This window comes from Pristiophorus japonicus, chromosome 3, assembly GCF_044704955.1.
Source record: "Pristiophorus japonicus isolate sPriJap1 chromosome 3, sPriJap1.hap1, whole genome shotgun sequence".
NCBI classification, from domain to species: domain Eukaryota; kingdom Metazoa; phylum Chordata; class Chondrichthyes; family Pristiophoridae; genus Pristiophorus; species Pristiophorus japonicus.
Window position 1 is genome coordinate 1,443,752 of NC_091979.1, and position 24,184 is coordinate 1,467,935.

Here is a 24,184-nt window from a genome sequence, read left to right on the forward strand (position 1 = left end):
CTCCCCATAGCCCTGTATCAATCCCAAACTAATCCCACTGCCCCGCTCTCTCCCCATAGCCCTGTATCAATCCCAAACAAATCCCACTGCCCCGCTCTCTCCCCATAGCCCTGTATCAATCCCCAAACTAATCCCACTGCCCCGCTCTCTCCCCATAGCCCTGTATCAATCCCCAAACTAATCCCACTGCCCCGCTCTCTCCCCATAGCCCTGTATCAATCCCCAAACTAATCCCACTGCCCCCATCTCTCCCCATAGCCCTGTATCAATCCCCAAACTAATCCCACTGACCCGCTCTCTCCCCATAGCCCTGTATCAATCCCCAAACTAATCCCACTGACCCGCTCTCTCCCCATAGCCCTGTACCAATCCCAAACTAATCCCACTGACCCGCTCTCTCCCCATAGCCCTGTACCAATCCCAAACTAATCCCACTGACCCGCTCTCTCCCCATAGCCCTGTATCTTCCTCTTAAAATGTTTATCCATTTTTTCTTTCAAAGATGCAATGGTCTTTACCAGTTGGGAGGTGCTTTTGAAGAAACCTTGTTGTTACTGCAGTGCATTCTATATAGAATCATAGAAATTTATGGCAGTGAAGGAGGCCATTCTGCCCATCGTGTCTGTGCCAGCAAAAAAGAGCTATCCTCTGGAACTCACCGACAGGGTGGTAGATGCAGAAACCCTCACCACGTTTTAAAAGTACTTGGATGTGCACCTGAAGTGCCGTAACCTGCAGGGCTCCGGACTGAGAGCTGGAAAGTGGGATTAGGCTGGGTAGCTCTTGGTCGGCTGGCTCGGACACGATGGGCCGAATGGCCTCCTCCCGTGCTGTAAATTTCTATGGTTCTATAATTCTTAAACACCTCATTTACCTGTCCTGCTACCTTCAGGGATCTGTGGCCTTGTCGATGGTGCACACGGCAGCCACAGTGCGCCGGTGGTGGAGGGAGTGGATGTTGAAGGTGGTGGATGGGATGCCCATCAAGCCACTGCTTTGTCCTGGCTGCTGTCAAACTTCTCGAGCGTTGTTGAAGCCGCAGTATAAATGTTGACATAAAGCTGTCATGTGACATGAGTAATGGAAATGTGGGTAAGAATCGTGTGGTATACAATGCTTTTATTATAGTTATACTTTAGTGGAACAAAGTGGAGTGAGACAGAATATCAACATCGATGACACGACAAGCAACGTAGAATTGTCAGTCCCCAACGGACAGACCACACCGAGAGGCACAAGGTCTCACCCTTTCTCCTCCTTCCCAACCTCCCGGGACGTGGAACACACCCAGAAACACAAGCAGCACGCTGTCGTTTCATCGATTAACCAAAAAACAGCGGCTCAGGTGTCCGGTGGGAGATCGGACTGGGGGGGGGGGGGAGGTTGGAGGGAGGGAGGTTTGGGGGGAGGTTGGGGGAAGGAGGGAGGGAGGAGAGACAGAGGCGGAGAATTAGTGCGGGGGGAGAAGCAACTGACGGGAAAGGCGAGGAGCGGGGCGTCAGGTGCGTCTGCCCATCACGTTGCTCGGGGTAACGGCGCGGGGGGTTATGGTCTGCCCATCACGTTGCTCGGGGTAACGGCGCGGGGGGTTATGGTCTGCCCATCACGTTGCTCGGGGTAACGGCGCGGGGGGTTATGGTCTGCCCATCACGTTGCTCGGGGTAACGCCGCGGGGGGTTATGGTCTGCCCATCACGTTGCTCGGGGTAACGGCGCGGGGGGTTATGGTCTGCCCATCACGCTGCTCCCGACGGTACCGCTCGCTCTGGTACTCTCCCTCGTTGGCGTCCTTCATCCTCCGCCGGACCTTCAGCTGTTTCAGTCGGTTCCTGTCCACCTCTCGCTTGGCGACGAGGAACGTGATGATTCCAGACGGGAGACCGATTAACCTGCAGCAAAATGCCCCGGAAACAGAGTGGATTAGCCGCACATTCGACAACACACACCACTGCAGGATGACGGGAAATAAAACACCAGCAGAATAAAACGGCATAAAATCGGTCAATACTGCGGCCCCTCACTGTGTGACTGACCCTCGATAGTGCGGCCCCTCACTGTGTGACTGACCCTCGATAGTACGGCCCCTCACTGTGTGACTGACCCTCGATAGTGCGGCCTCTCACTGTGTGACTGACCCTCGATAGTGCGGCCCCTCACTGTGTGACTGACCCTCAATAGTGCGGCCCCTCACTGTGTGACTGACCCTCGATAGTACGGCCCCTCACTGTGTGACTGACCCTCGATAGTGCGGCCTCTCACTGTGTGACTGACTGACCCTCGATAGTGCGGCCCCTCACTGTGTGACTGACCCTCGATACTGCGGCCCCTCACTGTGTGACTGACTGACCCTCGATAGTGCGGCCCCTCACTGTGTGACTGACCCTCGATAGTGCGGCCCCTCACTGTGTGACTGACCATCGATAGTGTGGCCCCTCACTGTGTGACTGACTGACCCTCGATAGTGCGGCCCCTCACAGTGTGACTGACCCTCGATAGTGCGGCCCCCTCACTGTGTGACTGACCCTCGATAGTGCGGCCCCTCACTGTGTGACTGACCCTCGATAGTGTGGCCCCTCACAGTGTGACTGACCCTCGATAGTGCGGCCCCTCACTGTGTGACTGACCCTCGATAGTGCGGCCCCTCATTGTGTGACTGACCCTCGATAGTGCGGCCCCTCATTGTGTGACTGACCCTCGATAGTGCGGCCCCTCACTGTGTGACTGACCCTCGATAGTGCGGCCCCTCACTGTGTGACTGACCCTCGATAGTGCGGCCCCTCACTGTGTGACTGACCCTCGATAGTGCGGCCCCTCACTGTGTGACTGACTGACCCTCGATAGTGCGGCCCCTCACTGTGTGACTGACTGACCCTCGATAGTGCGGCCCCTCACTGTGTGACTGACCCTCGATAGTGCGGCCCCTAACTGTGTGACTGACCCTCGATAGTGCGGCCCCTCACTGTGTGACTGACTGACCCTCGATAGTGCGGCCCCTCACTGTGTGACTGACCCTCAATAGTGCAGCCCCTCACTGTGTGACTGACCCTCGATAGTGCGGCCCCTCACTGTGTGACTGACTGACCCTCGATAGTGCGGCCCCCTCACTGTGTGACTGACCCTCGATAGTGCGGCCCCTCACTGTGTGACTGACCCTCGATAGTGCGGCCCCTCACTGAGTGACTGACCCTCGATAGTGCGGCCCCTCACTGTGTGACTGACCCTCGATAGTGCGGGCCCCTCATTGTGTGACTGACCCTCGATAGTGCGGCCCCTCACTGAGTGACTGACCCTCGATAGTGCGGCCCCCTCACTGTGTGACTGACCCTCGATAGTGCGGCCCCTCACTGAGTGACTGACCCTCGATAGTGCGGCCCCCTCACTGTGTGACTGACCCTCGATAGTGCGGCCCCCTCACTGTGTGACTGACCCTCGATAGTGCGGCCCCTCACTGTGTGACTGACCCTCCATAGTGCGGCCCCTCACTGTGTGACTGACTGACCCTCGATAGTGAGGCCCCTCACTGTGTGACTGACCCTCGATAGTGCGGCCCCCTCACTGTGTGACTGACCCTCGATAGTGCGGCCCCTCACTGTGTGACTGACCCTCGATCGTGCGGCCCCCTCACTGTTTGACTGACCCCTCGATAGTGCGGCCCCTCACTGTGTGACTGACTGACCCTCGATAGTGCGGCCCCCTCACTGTGTGACTGACCCTCGATAGTGCGGCCCCCTCACTGTGTGACTGACCCCTCGATAGTGCGGCCCCCTCACTGAGTGACCAACTGTTCAGATCACAAAGGAACGTGAACACAACAACAACGTGTATTTATATCGTGCCTTTAACATCGTGAAACGTCCCATGGAGTGTTGTGAGAGAAACAATTTGACACCGAGCCGATTAAGGACAAATTAGGGCAGGTCAAAGTGGTATGTTTTAAGGAGCACCTTTAAGGAGGTAGAGAGGCGGAGAGGTTTAACAGGGAATTCTCGAGCTTGGGGCCCAGGCAACAGAAGGCACGGCCGGCAATGGTTGGGAGATTATAATCAGGGATGGTCAGGAGGGCAGAATTAGAGGAGCGCAGACATCTCAGGGGGTTGTGGGGCTGGAGGAGATTACAGAGATAGGGAGGGGCGAGGGCCATGGAGGGATTTGAAAACAAGGATGAGACTTTTGAAATCGAGGCGTTGCTTCATCGGGAGCCATTGTAGGTCAGCGAGCTCAGGGGACGATGGGTGAGCGGGATTGGTGCGAGTTAGGACATGGGGCAGCGAGCTCAGGGGACGATGGGTGAGCGGGATTGGTGCGAGTTAGGACATGGGGCAGCGAGCTCAGGGGACGATGGGTGAGTGGGATTGGTGCGAGTTAGGACATGGGGCAGCGAGCTCAGGGGACGATGGGTGAGCGGGATTGGTGCGAGTTAGGACATGGGGCAGCGAGCTCAGAGGGTGATGGGTGAGCGGGATTGGTGCGAGTTAGGACATGGGGCAGCGAGCTCAGAGGGTGATGGGTGAGCGGGATTGGTGCGAGTTAGGACATGGGTCAGCGAGCTCAGGGGACGATGGGTGAGCGGGATTGGTGCGAGTTAGGACATGGGGCAGCGAGCTCAGAGGGTGATGGGTGAGCGGGATTGGTGCGAGTTAGGACATGGGTCAGCGAGCTCAGGGGACGATGGGTGAGCGGGATTGGTGCGAGTTAGGACATGGGGCAGCGAGCTCAGAGGGTGATGGGTGAGCAGAACTGGGTGCAAGTTATGACACGGGTCAGTGAGCACAGGGAGCACAGCGAAACAAATACTTTGGTTCTGTTTTCACGAAGGAAGACACAAATAACCTTCCGGAAATACTAGGGGACCGAGGGTCTAGTGAGAAGGAGGGAAATTGTGTTAGGGAAAGTGATGGGATTGAAGGCCGATAAAACCCCGGGGTCTCATAGTCTGCATCCCAGTGTATTTAAGGAAGTGACCATAGAAATAGTGGATGTATTGGTGATCATTTTCCAACAGTCGATCGACTCTGGATCAGATCCTATGGACTGGAGGGTAGCTAATGTAACACCACTTTTTAAAAAGGAGGGAGAGAGAAAACGGGTAATTATAGATCGGTTAGCCTGACATCAGTCGTGGGGAAAATGTTGGAATCAATTATTAAAGATATAATAGCAGCGCATTTGGAAAGCAGTGACAGAATCGGTCCAAGTAAGATGGATTTATGAAAGGGAAATCATGCTGGACAAATCTTCTGGAATTTTTTGAAGATGTAACTAGTAGAGTGGACAAGGGAGAACCAGTGGATGTGGTGTATTTGGACTTTCAAAAGGCTTTTGACAAGGTCCCACACAAGAGATTGGTGCAAAATTAAAGCTCATGGTATTGGGGGTAATGTACTGACATGGATAGAGAACTGGTTGACAGACAGGAAGCAGAGAGTCGGGATAAACGGATCCTTTTCAGAATGGCAGGCAGTGACTAGTGGAGTGCCGCAGGGCTCAGTGCTGGGACCCCAGCTCTTTACAATATACATCAATGATTTAGATGAAGGAATTGAGTGTAATATCTCCAAGTTTGCAGATGACACTAAACTGAGTGGTGATGTGAGCTGTGAGGGGGACGCTAAGAGGCTGCAGGGTGACTTGGACAGGTTAGGTGAGTGGGCAAATGCATGGCAGATGCAGTATAATGTGAGGTTATCCACTTTGGGGGCAAAAACACGAAGGAAGAATATTATATGAATGGCGGCAGATTAGGAAAAGGGGAGGTGCAACGAGACCTGGGTGTCATGGTTCATCAGTCATTGAAAGTTGGCATGCAGGTACAGCAGGCGGTGAAGAAGGCAAATAGTATGTTGGCCTTCATAGCTAGGGGATTTGAGTATAGGAGCAGGGAGGTCTTACTGCAGTTGTACAGGGCTTTGGTGAGGTCTCACCTGGAATATTATGTACAGTTTTGGTCTCCTAATCTGAGGAAGGACATTCTTACTATTGAGGGAGTGCAGCGAAGGTTCACCAGACTGATTCCCGGGATGGCTAGACTGACATATGAGGAGAGACTGGATCAACTGGGCCTTTATACACTGGAGTTTAGAAGGATGAGAGGGGATCTCATAGAAACATACAAGATTCTGATGGGACTGGACAAGTTAGATGCGGGAAGAATGTTCCCGATGATGGGGAAGTCCAGAACCAGGAGACATAGTCTAAGGATAAGGGGTAAGCCATTTAGGACTGAGATGAGGAGAAACTTCTTCACTCAGAGAGTTGTTAACCTGTGGAATTCCATGTCGTGGAGAGTTGTTGAGGCCAGTTCATTTGATATATTCAAGAGGGAGTTAGATATGGCCCTTACAGCCAAAGGGATCAAGGGGTATGGAGAGAAAGCAGGAAAGGGGTACTGAGAGAATGATCAGCCATGATCTTATTGAATGGTGGTGCAGGCTCGAAGGGTCGAATGGCCTACTCCTGCACCTATTTTCTATGTTTCTATGTGATGGGGGAGCGGGACTCGGTGCGAGTTAGGACACGGGTCAGCGAGCACAGGGGAGTGATGGATGAGCGGGACTCGGTGCGAGTTAGGACACGGGGCAGTGAGCACAGGGGGTGATGGGTGAGCGGGACTCGTTGCGAGTTAGGACACAGGGCAGTGTGCACAGGGGGTGATGGGTGAGCGGGACTCGGTGCGAGTTAGGACACGGGGCAGTGAGCACAGGGGGTGATGAGTGAGTGGGACTTGGTGCGAGTTAGGACACGGGGCAGTGAGCACAGGGGGTGATGGGTGAGCGGGACTCGGTGCGAGTTAGGACATGGGGCAGTGAGCACAGGGGGTGATGGGTGAGCGGGACTGGGTGCGAGTTAGGACACGGGGCAGTGAGCACAGGGGGTGATGGGTGAGCGGGACTGGGTGCGAGTTAGGACACGGGGCAGTGAGCACAGGGAGTGATGGGTGAGTGGGACTCGGTGCGAGTTAGGACACGGGGCAGTGAGCTCAGGGGGTGATGGGAGAGCGGGACTCAGTGCGAGTTAGGACACAGGGTACAGGGGGTGATGGGTGAGTGGGACTCGATGTGAGTTAGGACACGGGGCAGTGAGCACAGGGGGTGATGGGTGAGCGGGACTGGGTGCGAGTTAGGACACGGGGCAGTGAGCACAGGGGGTGATGGGTGAGCGGGACTGGGTGTGAGTTAGGACACAGGGCAGTGAGCACAGGGGGTGATGGGTGAGCGGGACTGGGTGCGAGTTAGGACACGGGGTACAGGGGGTGATGGGTGAGCGGGACTCGGTGTGAGTTAGGACACGGGGCAGCAGAGTTTGGGATGGACTCGAGTTTATTTCGAGTAGAATGTGGGAGGGGGTTCCGGCCAGTGACGCACCGAATCGTATCCCTCCTCTGCTGGGACTCGCACCTTTCCCCCTCTTACCAGGCCAGGCCGATTTTTCCCATGGGATTCTTGGCCCTCCGCTGTGGGATGTATTCTGGGCGGCCTGCGATTGGTGGGCCCTGGTCCTCCTCTGATTGTAGCGTGGGTCTGCTGCCGTGGATGGATCTGACGCTGTGTGGTGGCATGGCTGATGCCAGGTGACTGCGGATTGGCAGGACTGTGCAGGTGGCAGGGGCAGAGAGCTGGGTAAGGCAGCAGCTCCACCTGCCTGTGGGGAAAACAAAACATAGCAACGTAAGAAATAGGAGCAGGAGTCGGCCATTCGGCCCCTCGAGCCTGCTCCGCCATTCAATAAGATCATGGCTGATCTGATCATGGGCTCAGCTCCACTTCCCAGCCCGCTCCCCATAACTCTTCACTCCCTTATCGCTCAAAAATCTGTCTCTCTCCGCCTTAAATATATTCAATGACCCAGCCTCCACAGCTCTCTGGGGCAGAGAATTCCAAAGATTTACAACCCTCTGAGAAATTCCTCCTCGTTTCCGTGTTAAATGGGTGATCTCTTATTCTGAGACTATGCCCCCTAGTTCTAGATTCCCCCACGAGGGTAAACATCCTCTCTGCATCCACCTTGTCCAGCCCTCTCAGAATCTTATATGTTTCAATAAGATCACCTCTAAATCTTCCAAACTCCAACGAGTAGAGGCCTAACCTTTCCTCATAAGACACCCCTTCATCTCAGGAACCAGCCTGGTGAACCTTCTCTGAACAGGGTTACTCCAGGAAGATAATCAACCAGAGGTGGACGGGGAGTGCCTCCCTCCTGTAGCCCCTCAGCCTGAGGTATTGACTCAACTCATCGCTGTCTCCATGACTCTGCCTGCCTCCTTCCCCCACTCCTTGTCTCCTACCCACTCCACGCTGGGTTACAGACCCACAGGATCAGCTCCCCAGCACCTCACCCGGGCAATCAGCTCTCGGGTACGATCCTGTACAGTGAGGGTCAGCTGGCTATTTGACTGTGTGAGGGGAGGTCATCACACCTGAGCAGGCCCTGTCCTCAGCCAATGACCACACTGTAAACACTCACCCACTCTCACCATCAACAAAGATAAGAACACAAGAATTAGGAGCAGGAGTAGGCCGTTCGGCCCCTCAAGTCTGCTCCGCCATTCAATGAGATCAACACCACTTTCCTGTCCAATCCCCATGTCCCTTAATAACAAAGAATGACTTGCATTTCTATAGCGCCTTTCACAACCTCTGGACGTCCCAAAGCGCTTAACAAGAAAATGTACTTCATTGGCTGTAAAGTGTAACTGTTGTAATGCAGGAAATGTGAGAGTAATTTGCACACAGCAAGCTCCCACACACAGCACTGTGATAGTGACCAGATAACCTGTTTAGTGATGTTGACTGAGGGATAAATATTAACCAGGACATCGGGGATAAGTCCACCGCTCTTGTTTGAATTAGTGCAGTTGGATAGTTTATGTCTATCTCAGGGAAGTCAGACGTCTTGTATAAATGCAAGTTCTTTCCTTAAAACCACAACAGTGCCATTACAGCCAGTGTCCTGATAATTGAAAACCTTAAATATTTAATTCCTGCCAATTGTAGAAAGCAGTTTGAAGCCTGAATTGTAATACAGACCTGTTTACTGGTCACAAATGATTCTGGGCATCTGCTTCGAGAGCCAGGAGCAGGTGCTCGCCCTCCCTGCAGGTGAGCTGCCCACAGTCAGGGATGGAGTCACAATGGAAGACACAAAAACCATGCCAAAAATTGCTGGTTACGGAAATGTGGGAAAGGAGGACCTTGAGACAATCACTATCACTAGGGGGGTAGTGCTGGACAGGCTAATGGGACTCAAGGTAGACAAGTCCCCTGGTCCTGATGAAATGCATCCCAGGGTATTAAAAGAGATGGCGGAAGTTTTAGCAGATGCATTCGTTATAATCTATCAAAATTCTCTGGACTCTGGGGAGGTACCATCGGATTGGAAAGCAGCTAATGTAACGCCTCCGTTTAAAAAAGGGGGCAGACAAAAGGCAGGTAACTATAGGCCGATTAGTTTAACATCTGTAGTGGGGAAAATGCTTGAAGCTATCAGTAAGGAAGAAATAGCGGGACATCTAGATAGGAATAGTGCAGTCAAGCAGACGCAACATGGATTCATGAAGGGGAAATCACGTTTAACTAATTGACTGGAATTCTTTGAGGATATAACGAGCATGGTGGATAGAGGTGTACCGATGGATGTGGTGTATTTAGATTTCCAAAAGGCATTCGATAAGGTGCCACACAAAAGGTTACTGCAGAAGATAAAGGTACGCGGAGTCAGAGGAAATGTATTAGCATGGATAGAGAATTGGCTGGCTAACAGAAAACAGAGATTCGGGATAAATGGGTCCTTTTCAGGTTGGAAATCGGTGGTTAGTGGTGTGCCACAGGGATCGGTGCTGGGACCACAACTGTTTACAATATACATAGATGACTTGGAAGAGGGGACAGAGTGTAGTGTAACAAAATTTGCAGATGACACAAAGATTAATGGGAAAGCGGGTTGTGTAGAGGACACAGAGAGGCTGCAAATAGATTTAGATAGGTTAAGCGAATGGGCTAAGGTTTGGCAGATGGAATACAATGTCGGAAAATGTGAGGTCATCCACCTTGCGAAAAAAAACAGTAAAAGGGAATATTATTTGAATAGGGAGAAATTACAACATGCTGCGGTGCAGAGGGACCTGGGGGTCCTTGTGCATGAAACTCTTTTTGGGAGTAAACAAAAAACATTAAACCGTGCCCCCCCGATCTGGGGGAAACACCAACCATTTACAAGGCTTTTTTTTTTCCCTCCAAGTGCCCCCTATAAAAGGGGAGGGGGACACTAAAAGCACCGGCAATTAAAACAAATTAAACTTTAAAACGTAAAATCAAATTAAAATTTGGTTGCCGGGGGTGATGATGCACTCCAGTCCCTCCGGTGCCCACCTCTCGCGGAAGGCCGCGAGCGTACCGGTGGACACCGCGTGCTCCATCTCCTTGTGCATGAAACTCTTTTTGGAGTTTATCTGGAAAACATAAAACATTAATCGGTGCCACCCGACCTGGATGACACACCAGACATTTACAAGGCCCCTTTTTTTTTTCTTTTTTTGGTTTTTTTTTGTGTTTTTCTTTTTTTTTTGGGCAGTAAAATCACATTTTTCCCTCCAGTGCCCCCTATAAAAGGGGAGGGGGACACTAAAAGCACCGGCAATTAAAACAAATTAAACTTTAAAACGTAAAATCAAATTAAAATTTGGTTGCCGGGCGTGATGATGCACTCCAGTCCCTCCAGTGCCCACCTCTTCCTTGTGCATGAATCCCAAAAAAAGTTAGTTTGCAGGTGCAGCAGGTAATCATGAAGGCGAATGGCATGTTGGCCTTCATTGCGAGAAGGATGGAGTACAAAAGCAGGGAGGTCCTGCTGCAACTGTATAGGGTATTGGTGAGGCCGCACTGGAGTACTGCGTGCAGTTTTGGTCACCTTACTTAAGGAAGGATATACTGGCTTTGGAGGGGGTACAGAGACGATTCACTAGGCTGATTCCGGAGATGAGGGGGTTACCTTATGATGATAGATTGAGTAGACTGGGTCTTTACTCGTTGGAGTTCAGAAGGATGAGGGGTGATATTTAGAAATATTTAAAATAATGAAAGGGATAGACAAGATAGAGGCAGAGAGGTTGTTTCCACTGGTCGGGGAGACTAGAACTAGGGGGCACAGCCTCAAAATACGGGGGAGCCAATTTAAAACCGAGTTGAGAAGGAATTTCTTCTCCCAGAGGGTTGTGAATCTGGAATTCTCTGCCCAAGGAAGCAGTTGAGGCTAGCTCATTGAATGTATTCAAGTCGCAGATAGATAGATTTTTAACCAACAAGGGAATTAAGGGTTACGGGGAGAGGGCGGGTAAGTGGAGCTGAGTCCACGGCCAGATCAGCCATGATCTTATTGAATGGCGGAGCAGACTCGATGGGCTCGATGGCCTACTCCTGTTCCTAATTCTTATGTTCTTATGTTCTTATGAGGCAGGCTGACCTTCCATCCTACTGTGCCTCAGGTTGTGGATTCCAATCCCACGCCAGAGACTTGAGCCCATAATCTAGGCAGACACTCTAGTGCAGTACTGAGGGAGCGCTGCACTGTCGGAGGGGCAGTACTGAGGGAGCGCTGCACTGTCGGAGGGGCAGTACTGAGGGAGTGCCGCACTGTCGGAGGGGCAGTACTGAGGGAGCGCCGCACTGTGGGAGGGGCAGTACTGAGGGAGTGCCGCACTGTCGGAGGGGCAGTACTGAGGGAGCGCCGCACTGTCGGAGGGGCAGTACTGAGGGAGTGCTGCACTGTCGGAGGGGCAGTACTGAGGGAGTGCCGCACTGTCGGAGGGGCAGTACTGAGGGAGTGCCGCACTGTCGGAGGGGCAGTACTGAGGGAGTGCCGCACTGTCGGAGGGGCAGTACTGAGGGAGCGCCGCACTGTCGGAGGGGCAGTACTGAGGGAGCGCCGCACTGTGGGAGGGGCAGTACTGAGGGAGCCCCGCACTGTCGGAGGGGCAGTACTGAGGGAGTGCCGCACTGTCGGAGGGGCGGTACTGAGGGAGCGCTGCACTGTCGGAGGGGCGGTACTGAGGGAGCGCTGCACTGTCGGAGGGGCGGTACTGAGGGAGTGCCGCACTGTGGGAGGGGCAGTACTGAGGGAGCCCCGCACTGTCGGAGGGGCAGTACTGAGGGAGGGCCGCACTGTCGGAGGGGCAGTACTGAGGGAGCGCCGCACTGTCGGAGGGGCCGTACTGTCGGAGGGGCAGTACTGAGGGAGTGCCGCACTGTCGGAGGGGCAGTACTGAGGGAGCCCCGCACTGTCGGAGGGGCAGTACTGAGGGAGTGCCGCACTGTGGGAGGGGCAGTACTGAGGGAGTGCCGCACTGTGGGAGGGGCAGTACTGAGGGAGTGCCGCACTGTCGGAGGGGCAGTACTGAGGGAGTGCCGCACTGTGGGAGGGGCAGTACTGAGGGAGTGCCGCACTGTCGGAGGGGCAGTACTGAGGGAGTGCCGCACTGTGGGAGGGGCAGTACTGAGGGAGTGCCGCACTGTCGGAGGGGCAGTACTGAGGGAGCGCCGCACTGTCGGAGGGGCAGTACTGAGGGAGTGCCGCACTGTGGGAGGGGCAGTACTGAGGGAGTGCCGCACTGTGGGAGGGGCGGTACTGAGGGAGTGCCGCACTGTCGGAGGGGCGGTACTGAGGGAGTGCCGCACTGTGGGAGGGGCAGTACTGAGGGAGTGCCGCACAGTCGGAGGGGCAGTACTGAGGGAGTGCCGCACTGTGGGAGGGGCAGTACTGAGGGAGTGCCGCACTGTGGGAGGGGCAGTACTGAGGGAGCCCCGCACTGTCGGAGGGGCAGTACTGAGGGAGCGCCGCACTGTCGGAGGGGCGGTACTGAGGGAGCCCCGCACTGTCGGAGGGGCGGTACTGAGGGAGTGCCGCACTGTCGGAGGGGCAGTACTGAGGGAGTGCCGCACTGTCGGAGGGGCAGTACTGAGGGAGCCCCGCACTGTCGGAGGGGCAGTACTGAGGGAGTGCCGCACTGTCGGAGGGGCAGTACTGAGGGAGTGCCGCACTGTCGGAGGGGCAGTACTGAGGGAGCGCCGCACTATCGGAGGGGCAGTACTGAGGGAGTGCCGCACTGTCGGAGGGGCAGTACTGAGGGAGTGCCGCACTGTCGGAGGGGCAGTACTGAGGGAGCGCCGCACTATCGGAGGGGCAGTGCTGAGGGAGTGCCGCACTGTCGGAGGGGCAGTGCTGAGGGAGTGCCGCACTGTCGGAGGGGCAGTACTGAGGGAGTGCCGCACTGTCGGAGGGGCAGTGCTGAGGGAGTGCCGCACTGTCGGAGGGGCAGTGCTGAGGGAGTGCCGCACTGTCGGAGGGGCAGTACTGAGGGAGTGCCGCACTGTCGGAGGGGCAGTGCTGAGGGAGCGCCGCACTGTCGGAGGGGCAGTACTGAGGGAGCGCCGCACTGTCGGAGGGGCAGTGCTGAGGGAGTGCCGCACTGTCGGAGGGGCAGTACTGAGGGAGCACTGTCGGAGGGGCAGTACTGAGGGAGCCCCGCACTGTGGGAGGGGCAGTACTGAGGGAGCGCCGCACTGTCGGAGGGTCAGTACTGAGGGAGTGCCGCACTGTCGGAGGGGCAGTACTGAGGGAGTGCCGCTCTGTGGGAGGGGCTCTCTCAGGTGGATATAAATGATCCCAGGACACTATGTTGAAGAGCGGGGGGGGGGGGTACCCGGGGTCCGGGGACAATATTTAAGACAGATGAGGATTGTCACGGTGCAGTGTTTACATTCAGTGAGCGCTCTGGGCGGCACCAGGCGCTACATAAATACAAATTCTTGCTTCCCGCACCATCGCCACCAGGCGGCGAGCTGCGGCCTGAGCGGCCCCGGACAATGACCCTCACCCTCCGGCCTCCGGCCCCCGGCCAGGAACAAACTAACAGCATTTACCCGCCGCCCAGGACCCGGTCCTCCCAGCGACCGCCATCTTAGTCCTCCGCGATCCCAGCATGCAACAGGGCGGCCGGCCAACGGCGCACGGCCCCCCGGGAGCTCACCGCTCCGGCTCTGACCGCGGGACCCGGACACCGAGTGCGTGGAGGCGCTCTGCGCAGCTCACGGAGACTACAACCCCCAGAGGCCCCCGCGCACCGGAAGCGGTCTCACGCTGATTGACAGCTGACAGTGACGTCACACACAGCTCGGCCTGTGATTGACCGATGCAGCTGCCAATCGGCGGGCTGTTTCCGGTCAGCCGCGGCCGGGCGCACGCGCAGTCCGCCGGAGCCGGAGCGGGCCGGTTGAGCGCGAGCGGGCGGGCCTCCGCTGGTTAGTCAGTGAACTAGTTAGTGAACTAGTTAGTGCAGTAGTTAGTGCCGGAGATGGCGGAGCAGGAGCTGAGCGCCCAGCTGGAGCTGCACGAGGGCGAGGAGATCGTGGAAGTGATCGAGCTCCCGGGCAACGGGGCGGCAGCGGCCGGTAAACCGCCTGGGCCCGACCCCCGTGTCCCCCCGACAGTGCGGCACTCCCTCAGTACTGCCCCTCCGACAGTGCGGCACTCCCTCAGTACTGCCCCTCCGACAGTGCGGTGCTCCCTCAGTACTGCCCCTCCGACAGTGCGGCGCTCCCTCAGTACTGCCCCTCCGACAGTGCAGCACTCCCTCAGTACTGCCCCTCCGACAGTCACTCCCTCAGTACTGTCCCTCCGACAGTGCGGCACTCCCTCAGTACTGTCCCTCCGACAGTGCGGCGCTCCCTCAGTACTGCCCCTCCGACAGTGCGGCGCTCCCTCAGTACTGCCCCTCCGACAGTGCGGCACTCCCTCAGTACTGCCCCTCCGACAGTGCGGCGCTCCCTCAGTACTGCCCCTCCGACAGTCACTCCCTCAGTACTGCCCCTCCGACAGTGCGGCACTCCCTCAGTACTGTCCCTCCGACAGTGCGGCGCTCCCTCAGTACTGCCCCTCCGACAGTGCGGCGCTCCCTCAGTACTGCCCCTCCGACAGTGCGGCGCTCCCTCAGTACTGTCCCTCCGACAGTGCGGCATTCCCTCAGTACTGCCCCTCCCACAGTGGGGCGCTCCCTCAGTACTGCCCCTCCCACAGTGGGGCACTCCCTCAGTACTGCCCCTCCGACAGTGCGGCGCTCCCTCAGTACTGCCCCTCCCACAGTGCGGGGCTCCCTCAGTACCTCCCCCCCCCCGACAGTGCGGCACTCCCTCAGTACCTCCCCTCCGACAGTGCGGCACTCCCTCAGTACTGCCCCTCCGACAGTGCAGCGCTCCCTCAGTCCTGCACTGGGGGTGTCGGCCTGGATTTTGTGCGCGTTGGAATTGAACTTACGAGTATCTCGCTGTGAGGCTGCCACTGAGAGCTTATGGTGCAAAATGAACTGGCGGTGCAGTACCAAGTGTTGCCACGGTTGCTGCACTTGTCTTAATGAAATATTAAACAAAGCTCGTGGAGCCAATGGCATCAAGTGCAGTTTGCAGTTCTGGGTTAATTTTCCGTATTATCACCAGTGGCACATATTGAAGCTCATTTTCTAACCGCCTCCACTGTTTGACAGCGGATAAAACTCCGCTCCCCCGCCAGTCCGTGTTGCCCGGGGGGCGGGTGGAGATGATGTGTCGAGATGTGTGTCTGTTCCAGGAGTTGTGAAGCAGCACCTCTGACCTGGTGATTTTTTAACTCCTCCCCCAAGATGACCTGACGAATGAGGTGGAGGAAGAGGAAGATGATGGAGGCTGGGAGACGGAGGACGATGAGAACATGGAGGTGGTTCGGGATGATAGCGATCTGACTTTCTCCAGACACACAAGTAACTGAAAAGTTTGATGTGAGACACTGGGGCTGGTCACTCGGGGGAGAGCGGGGAGCTCAGGAAAATGGGGGAGGGCGGAATTGCTTCACAGGGGACCTCTGATGCCACAGTTGGTCAGTGAATCTCACTCTGATAGTGATCCGAGCTTGATTGATGGGCTTTATTGAGCAGAGTTGGCCTCAGCACCCCTCGGTTAATGCAGCAGGGTTCCTGCTCATGGCCTCTAGGGTGCCCAGAGAGGTCAGAATCTGGCTTAACTGTGATGCCTTTCAGAGTTGAATAGGCTACTGATATCCATTGTCTGGGCTCTAATCGCAGTCACTTGAGTGAGATCCACAGAGCAGGTCGGTATCTGTACAACTTGAGGTGTTCAAGAAGGCATACGGAATACTTGCCTTTATTAGCCGGTGCATAGAATACAAGAGCAGGGAGGTTATGCTTGAACTGTATAAAACACTGGTTAGGCCGCAGCTGGAGTACTGCGTGCAGTTCTGGTCACCACATTACAGGAAAGATGTAATTGCACTGGAAAAGGTGCAGAGGAGATTTACAAGGATGTTGCCAGGACTGGAGAATATAAGCTATGAGGAAAGGTTGGAGAGGCTGGGTTTATTTTCCTTGGAACAGAGGAGGCTGAGGGGAGACCTGATTTGAGGTGTATAAAATTATGAGGGGCCTGGCTAGAATGGATAGGAAGGACCAGAGGGATCAACAACCAGGGGGCATAGATTTAAAGTAATTGGGGGGAGGTTTCGAGGGGATTTGAAGGGTAATTTCTTCACCCAGAGGGGGGGAGGTGGGGGTCTGGAACTCACGGCCTGAAAGGGTGGTAGAGGCAGAAACCCTCACCACATTTAAACAGTACTTGGATGTGCACCTGAAGTGCCGTAACCTGCAGGGCTACGGACCCAGAGCTGGGAAGTGGGATTAGGCTGGATAGCTCTTGGTCGGCCGGCGCGGACACGATGGGCCAAATGGCCTCCTCCCGTGCTGTAAATTTCTATGATTCCTGACGGAAAGCAAGTGCAAAGGGACAGGCTCAGTGAGTGGGCAAGAACATAGCAAATGGAATTTAATGTGGAGAAATGTGAAGTTATCCACTTTGGTAGGAACAATAGAAAAGCAGAGTATTTTTTAAATGGTGAGATTGGGTGTTCAGAGGGACCTGGGTGACCTTGTACACCAATCACTGAAAGTTAACCTGCAGGTACAGCAAGTGATTAAAGCAAATGGTATGTTGGCGTTTATTACCGGAGGAGTTGAGTATAAGAGTAAAGATGTCTTACTGCAATTATATAGTTCTTTGGTGAGACCACACCTGGAGTATTGTGTACAGTTTGGGTGTCCTTACCTAAGGAAGGATATATTTGCCATAGAGGGAGTGCAACAAAGGTTCACCAGACTGATTCCTGGGATGGGGGGATTGTCCAATAAGGAGAGATTGAGCAGACTAGGCCGATATCCTCTCGAGTTTAGAAGAATGAGAAGTGATCTCTGTTGTGTATCTGTAAAGCATGCACTCCCATGTTCTGCCACCGGGGAGCGCATCCCCTGAAGTCCCAAGGAATCCCAGCATCCCTTGGGAGCACTGTATATAAGCCGGCCCCTAAGGCCTGTTCCTCACTCTGGAGTGTCTTATTAAAGACTGAGGTCACTGTTACTTTAACCTCCCTGTGTGCAGCCTCATCTGTGTTAGGAACACAATAACTGGCGACGAGAATACGAATCCAACGCAAAGATGCAGCAAACTGTGGGCATCCTGGAGAAGTTCTCGGAGGGTGAGGACTGGGAAGCCTATGTCGAACAGCTAGACCAGTACTTTGTAGCCAACGAGCTGGACGGAGAAGGAAGCGCTGCAAAAAGGAGAGCGGTCCTCCTCACAATCTGCGGGGCACCGACCTACAGCCTCATGAAGAATCTTCTGGCTCCGGTGAAACCCACAGATAAGTTGTATGAGGAGCTGTGTACACTGCTTCGGGAGCATCTTAACCCGAGGGAGAGCGTGCTGATGGCGAGGTATCGGTTCTACACGTGCCAGCGATCTGAAGGTCAGGAAGTGGCGAGCTACGTCGCCGAGCTAAGGCGACTTGCAGGACAATGTGAGTTTAATGGCTACCTGGAGCAAATGCTCAGAGACTTTTTTGTACTGGGCAATGGCCACGAGTCCATCCTACGAAAACTTTTGACTGTAGGGACACCGACCCTCAGTAAGACCATTGCGATAGCACAGGCGTTTATGTCCACCAGTGATAACATCAAACAAATCTCTCAGCACACAAGTGCTAGCAATGTTCATAAATTAACTGGAGCTGTGTTTGCGAGCAGAAATGTACAGGGCAGAACCCATGAGTCTGCAACTGCCAGCAGGCCTCAGGTGACCCAGATGACTGAGTCCCCAACAAAGGATGAATGCAAGGCAATTCACACCTTGTTGGCGTTGTGGAGGCTTCCATTCAGCCTATTCATGCTGCTTCAAAGGGTATGTTTGCAAGAGTTGTGGAACAATGGGGCACCTCCAATGAGCTTGCAAACGAGCTGCAAGCTCTGCAAAACCTGCTAACCACCACATGGCAGAGGAAGATCGGTCCATGGTGGATCAAAGCAATTTTGAGCCTCAGAGAGAGGAGGCAGATGCTGAAGTACACAGGGTGCACACATTTGAGACGAAATGTCCACCTATAATGCTAAATGTAAAATTGAATGGCTTACCCGTAGCCATGGAACTGGACACTGGCGCTAGCCAATCCATCATGAGTAAAAAAATGTTTGAGAGACTGGTGCAACAAGACATTTAGACCAGTCCTGAGCCCCATCCATACGAAACTGAGAACGTACACCAAAGAGCTTATCACTGTCCTGGGCAGCGCCATGGTCAAGGTCACTTACGAGGGCACGGTGCACGAACTGCCAGTCTGGATTGTCCCGGGCGATGGCCCCACACTGCTTGGAAGGAGCTGGCTGGGCAAAATCTGCTGGAACTGTGATGACATCCGAGCGCTATCACATGTTGATGAGGCCTCATGTACCCAGGTTCTGAACAAATTTTCTTCCCTTTTTTGAGCCAGGCATTGGAAACTTTTCCGGGGCGAAGGTGCGGATCCACTTGGTCCCAGAGGCATGACCCATTCACCACAAGGCGCGAGTGGTACCTCACATGATGAGGGAGAGAGTGGAAATCGAGCTGGACAGGTTGCAACGCGAGGGCATCATCTCCCCAGTGGAATTCAGCGAGTGGGCCAGCCCGATTGTTCCAGTACTCAAAAGTGATGGCGCGGTCAAGATTTGCGGCGATTATATAGTAACTATTAATCGTTTCTTGCTACAGGACCAATACCCGCTACCAAAGGCAGATGACCTATTTGCGACGCTGGCAGGAGGCAAGACGTTCACCAAGCTTGACCTGACTTCGGCCTACATGACGCAGGAGCTGGAGGAGTCTTCGAAGGGCCTCACCTGCATCAACACGCACAAGGGACTGTTCATCTACAACAGATGCCCGTTTGGAATTCGGTCGGCTGCAGCGATCTTCCAGAGAAACATGGAGAGCCTACTCAAGTCGGTACCACGCACGGTGGTCTTTCAGGACGACATATTGGTCGGGACACCGCCGAGCACCTACAAAACCTGGAGGAGGTCCTCCAGCGACTAGATCGCGTAGGGCTGCGGCTGAAGAGGTCGAAATGCGTCTTCATGGCAACAGAAGTGGAGTTTTTGGGGAGATAGATCGCGGCGGACAGCATTCGGCCCACAGCCTCTGTCTTGGCGTCTATCAGGAACGCGTCCAGGCCACAGAACGTCACGGAGCTGCGGTCGTTCCTGGGACTCCTCAACTATTTTGGTAACTTCCTACCGGGGTTAAGCACCCTCTTAGAGCCCCTACATGTGTTATTGCATAAAGGTGAGAACTGGGTATGGGGGAAAAACCAAGTAATTGCTTTTGAGAAAGCCAGAAACATTTTATGCTCCAACAAGCTGCTTGTATTGTATAACCCGTGTAAAAGACTCGTGCTAGCATGTGACGCGTCGTCGTACGGAGTCGGGTGTGTATTACAACAAGCTAACGTTGCGGGGAAGTTGCAACCTGTCGCCTATGTTTCCAGGAGCTTGTCTAAGGCCGAGGGGGCCTACAGCATGATGAGAAAGAGGCATTAGCGTGTGTGTTCGGGGTAAAGAAAATGCATCAGTACCTGTTTGGCCTCAAATTTGAGCTGGAAACCGATCACAAGCCCCTCATATCCCTGTTCGCTGAAAACAAGGGGATAAATACTAATGCCTCAGCCCACATACAAAGGTGGGCACTCGCGATATCAGCGTATAACTATACCATCCGCCACAGGCCAGGCACCGAGAACTGTGCGGATGCTCTCAGTCGGCTACCATTGCCCACCACGGGGGTGGAAATGGCGCAGCCTGCAAACTTGTTGATGATGGCGCAGCCCGCAGACTTGTTGATGGTCATGGAAGCGTTTGAACATGATAAATCACGTCTCATGGCCCGCCAGATTAGGACTTGGACCAGCCAAGATCCTCTGCTGTTCCTAGTAAAAAACTGTGTACTGCATGGGAGCTGGGCCAGCATCCCCGTTGAAATGCGAGAGCTAATCAAGCCGTTCCAGCGGCGAAAGGACGAGCTGTCCATTCAGGCAGACTGTCTGTTGTGGGGTAACCGCATAGTGCTACCCAAAAAGGGCAGGGAGACGTTCATCTCGGATCTCCACAGCACACACCCGGGTATAGTAATGATGAAAGCGATAGCCAGATCCCACGTGTGGTGGCCCTGTATCGACTCTGACTTAGAGTCCTGTGTACGGCAATGCAGCGTATGTGCTCAGTTGAGCAACGCGCCCAGAGAGGCACCACTAAGTTTGTGGTCCTGGCCCTCCAGACCATGGTCGAGAATCCATGTCGACTATGCGGGCCCGTTTCTCGGTAAAATGTTCCTGGTGGTGGTGGATGCTTTTTCAAAATGGATTGAATGTGAAATAATGTCAGGAAGCACCGCCACCGCCACCATTGAAAGCCTGAGGGCCATGTTTGCCACCCACGGCCTGCCTGACATACAGGTCAGTGACAACGGGCCATGTTTCACCAGTGCCGAATTTAAAGAATTCATGACCCGCAATGGGATCAAACATGTCACCTCGGCCCCGTTTAAACCAGCCTCCAATGGGCAGGCAGAGCGGGCAGTACAAACAATCAAACAGAGCCTTAAACAAGTCACAGAAGGCTCACTCCAAACCCGCCTGTCCCGAGTACTGCTCAGCTACCGCACGAGACCCCACTCGCTCACAGGGGTGCCCCCGGCTGAGCTACTCATGAAAAGGACACTTAAAACCAGACTCTCGCTGGTTCACCCCAACCTGCATGATCAGGTAGAGAGCAGGTGACAGCAACAAAATGTAAACGATGGTCGCGCCACTGTGTCACGGGAAATTGATCTGAATGACCCTGTGTATGTGCTAAACTATGGACATGGTCCCAAGTGGATCGCGGGCACGGTGATAGCTAAAGAAGGGAATAGGGTGTTTGTAGTCAAACTAGACAATGGACAAATTTGCAGAAAGCACCTGGACCAAACGAGGCTGCGGTTCACAGACTGCCCTGAACAACCCACAGCAGACACCACCTTTTTCGAGCCCACAACACACACCCAAAGGATCAACGACACCACGCCGGACCAGGAAATCGAACCCATCACACCCAACAGCCCAGCAAGGCCAGGCTCACCCAGCAGCCCTGCAGGGCCAACAACATGCCAGCCCAGCGAGGGCATAGCCAACACACCAGAACAGACATTTGTACCGAGGCAGTCCACCAGGGAAAGAAAGGCTCCCGACCACCTCACCTTGTAAATAGTTTTCACTTTGACTTTGTGGGGGGAGTGATGTTGTGTATCTGTAAAGCATGCACTCCCATGTCCCGCCACCAGGGAGCTCATCCCCTGAAGTTCCAAGGGATCCCAACATCCCTTGGGAGCACTGTATATAAGCCGGCCCCTAAGGTCTGTTCCTCACTCTGGAGTGTCTTATTAAAGGCTGAGGTCACTGTTACTTTAACCTCCCTGTGTGCAGTCTCATCTGTGTTAGGGACACAATAATCTCATTGAAACATACAAAATTCTTTCAGGGCTTGACAGGGTAGATGCAGGGAGGATGTTTCCCCCGGGCTGAGGAGTCTAGAACCAGGGGTCACAGTCTCAGGATAAGGGGTCGACCACTTAGGACTGAAACTTCTTCACTCAGAGGGTGGTGAACCTGTGGATCTCTCTGTCCCCAGAGGGCTGTGGAGGCTCAGTGTTTGAGTATTTTCAAGGCAGAGATCGATAGATTTTTGGATATTAAGGGATGGATGGGGATTGGGTGGGAAAGTGGGGTTGAGGTTGAAGATCAGCCATGATCTCGTTGAATGGCCGACTCCTGCTTCTGTTTCTTGTGTGGGAGAGGAGAGAGGAGCGCACTGAACTGTATCCGCACTAAAGTGGTTACGTTGCTGATGAAGGGAGTCGAGGATTATGGGGAGAGGGCAGGGAAGTGGAGCTGTGTCCATGATCAGATCAGCCATGAGCAGGCTCGGGGGGCCGTGTGGCCTACTGTTCCTATTTCTTATGTTATGTTAAAGGGCATGCTCTTCTTCTTTCTAGAAGCGGTCTTTTGCTTGAGTTTGGACGAGAAGAGTAACTCGCTGGTGGTGACTGGTGGAGAGGATGACCGGGCCTTTGTGTGGAGGCTGAGTAATGGCGAGGTGCTGCTGGAATGTACAGGTAACTCGTTCACAGACTGGGGCCTCACCGTTCGAGCAGTGCTTGATAGTGCGCTGCAAGGAGGTTCAGGAGTAACTTTCAAAAGGAAACTCTATATATACTTAAAAAGAAAAAAATTGCAGGGCTGTGGGAAAAGAGTAGCGGGAGTGGGACAAATTGGTTGCTTCTTTTGGATGAGACGTTAAACCGAGGCGCGCTCAGGTGGATGTAAAAGATCCCATGGCACTATTTCGGAGAAGAGCAGGGGAGTTATCCCCAGTGTGCTGGGACCAATATTTATCCCTAAATCAACAAAACAAAAACAGATTATCTGGTCATTATCACATTGCTGTGTGTTGGAGCTTGCTGTGTGCAAGTTGGCCACCGCGTTTCCCACATTACAACAGTGACCACGCTCCCAAAAGTACTTCATTGTCTGTAAAGCGCTTTGAGACGTCCGGTGGTCGAGAATGACCCATTTATCCCGACTCTCTGTTTTCTGTTAATTAGCCAATCCATATCCATGCTAATATATTACCCCAACCCCGTGAGCTTTTATCTTGTGCAGTAACCTTTTATGGGACTGAAAAGCAGAGACCAGTCAGAAGCGATGTTCCCTTTAGGCTGCATGCCCTCCCCCCCCCCTCCCCCGAGCACTCCACGCAGGGGTGGAATATTGAATGGGCCAGACAGCCCCCCAAGAAATGACAGGGGACATGGGTCAGAAGTCAGGACAATGTCGTAACCCGTATTGGCACATGATCGAAAGCGAGCACACTGTCACACTCCAGCTCATTCACTTACACGTCAAACAAGTTGCATCTGACTTGCCCTGAAAACACTGCCTTGCTGCTTTTGTCACCTCACCTGTGCCTATAGACTTGATTATTTCAACACACTCCTGGCTGGCCTCCCACATTCTACCCTACTACAGGTGATCCAAAACTCAGCAGCCCGTGCCCTAACTCGCACCAAGACCTGTTCCCCATCACCCCCGTACTCACTGACTTACAATTGCCTCCTATAAGAACATAACAATTAGCAGCAGGAGTCGGCCATACGGCCCCTCGAGCCTGTTCCGCCATTCAATAAGATCATGGCTGATCTGATCATGGACTCGGGTCCGCTTCCCTGCCTGCTCCCCATAACCCCTTATCCCCTTATTCCCTTATCGGTTAAGAAACTCTCTATCTCTGTCTTAAATTTATTCAATGTCGCAACTTCCACAGCTCTCTGAGGCAGCAAATTCCACAGATTTACAACCCTCAGAAGAAATTTCTTCTCATCTCAGTTTTAATGGGCGGCCCCTTATTCTAAGATCATGCCCCCTAGTTCTAGTCTCCCCCATCAGTGGAAACATCCTCTCTACATCCACCTTGTCAAACCCCCTCATTATCTTAGACGTTTCTATAAGATCACCTCTCATTCTTCTGAATTCCAATGAGTAGAGGCCCAACCTACTCAACCTTTCCTCATAAGTCAACCCCCTCATCCCCGGAATCAACCTAATGAACCTTCTCTGAATTGCCTCCAAAGCAAGTATATCCTTTCGTAAATATGGAAACCAAAACTGCACACAGTATTCCAGGTGTGGCCTCACCAATACCCTGTATGACTGTAGCAAGACTTCCCTGCTTTTATACTCCATCCCCTTTGCAATAAAGG

At 53.9% G+C, this 24,184-nt stretch overlaps 2 protein-coding genes across 4 annotated transcripts in view; one reads left to right on the top strand and one right to left on the bottom strand.

Moving 5' to 3' along the window:
- Positions 1 to 1,102: 1,102 nt before the first annotated feature.
- On the bottom strand, positions 1,103 to 14,021 carry LOC139256564 (uncharacterized). The gene is made up of 3 exons (XM_070874238.1): positions 13,910 to 14,021; positions 7,409 to 7,637; positions 1,103 to 1,888 (listed from the first exon to the last, which is right to left on the bottom strand). Exons 1-3 carry the CDS (start codon positions 13,968 to 13,970, stop codon positions 1,678 to 1,680), a joined length of 501 nt encoding a protein of 166 aa, XP_070730339.1. The 5' UTR covers positions 13,971 to 14,021; the 3' UTR covers positions 1,103 to 1,677.
- A 203-nt stretch (positions 14,022 to 14,224) lies between these two features.
- The window catches only part of aamp (angio-associated, migratory cell protein), a 51,060-nt gene continuing 41,100 nt past the window's right edge, over positions 14,225 to 24,184 (top strand). Inside the window, exons 1-3 of one of the 3 annotated variants that reach the window (XM_070875120.1) lie at positions 14,225 to 14,437; positions 15,661 to 15,777; positions 22,421 to 22,540. In XM_070875120.1, the coding sequence (XP_070731221.1) occupies positions 14,341 to 14,437; positions 15,661 to 15,777; positions 22,421 to 22,540 (334 nt within the window). In that variant the 5' untranslated portion in view covers positions 14,225 to 14,340. The remainder of the gene's footprint in view (positions 14,438 to 15,660; positions 15,778 to 22,420; positions 22,541 to 24,184) is intronic. The other 2 variants (XM_070875122.1, XM_070875121.1) reach the window with 2 other exon arrangements.